Raw genomic sequence first — 794 nt, forward strand, 5'->3', positions numbered from 1 at the left:
AAGAAACAGAATATTAACTTAGTCCCCCCTGGAATTTTGTTGCATGCCACTGCCTACTGTCCGTTTACGACCCTGCAACACCATATCATGTTAACAATGCCGGATTTCATAAGTTTTTCATGCCCGGCTGGTTAAACGACCCGCCTCGTTTGCTGCGCTTGGATCTGGATTATCGGGATCCACTGGGGACGAAATGGGCGCCTACCTGTCTGTGTCTGGCATCTGCGTCGCGGAGGTGTTGGAGACGGCGTGCTCGGGCAGCCCCGTGGTGCTGGTGCTCTTCGTCAGCCCCTGGGAGGTCTTCAGGAGCTTGCTCTTGGCGACTCTCTCCTCCTCCTCCTTCTGGATCTCCATGAGCCTCTTGCGGTACTTGTTGAGAAAGCTGCACCGGTTGATGGTGCCGTCGCAGCGGCCGCCGTCGCCCTCGAAGGCGTGGTTGTCGTTGCCCATCGCCTTCCCGTCGGACTCGATCTCGATGAAGCTCACCACCTTCACCTCCTCCTTGGAGTCCTTGTCGCAGCACTTGACGTCGTCGCACTTGCACGTGCACGCGCCCTTGCAGTCGTCTGTGCACTGGGTGGACTGCGTCTTGACGCTGCTGTAGGGGGACAGCTTGTCGTCCCAGTCGCCGTCAAGGCCGCACGCGGGGTCCATGCACGTGGAGGAGGACCTGTGGCTGCGAGGCTTGCACTTGTGGCACCGCTTCCTGTGGCGCAGCTTCCCGATGGAGGAGAACTTGTTGGAGATCTTGGAGCGCCGGATGGAGAGGATCTTGTTGCGGCGGAGGTTGAAGC

At 59.2% G+C, this 794-nt stretch overlaps 1 protein-coding gene across 1 annotated transcript; it reads right to left on the reverse strand.

Moving 5' to 3' along the window:
• Positions 1–201: 201 nt before the first annotated feature.
• LOC119588392 lies at positions 202–793 on the reverse strand (the record flags this gene model as incomplete). The annotated part of the gene is given in 1 exon segment (XM_037937072.1): positions 202–793. A coding segment is annotated over 1 exon segment (592 nt), but the record flags the coding sequence as incomplete, so codon positions are not given.
• Position 794: the final 1 nt, after the last annotated feature.

This window comes from Penaeus monodon, chromosome 23 (assembly GCF_015228065.2).
Source record: "Penaeus monodon isolate SGIC_2016 chromosome 23, NSTDA_Pmon_1, whole genome shotgun sequence".
Lineage (NCBI taxonomy): Eukaryota > Metazoa > Arthropoda > Malacostraca > Decapoda > Penaeidae > Penaeus > Penaeus monodon.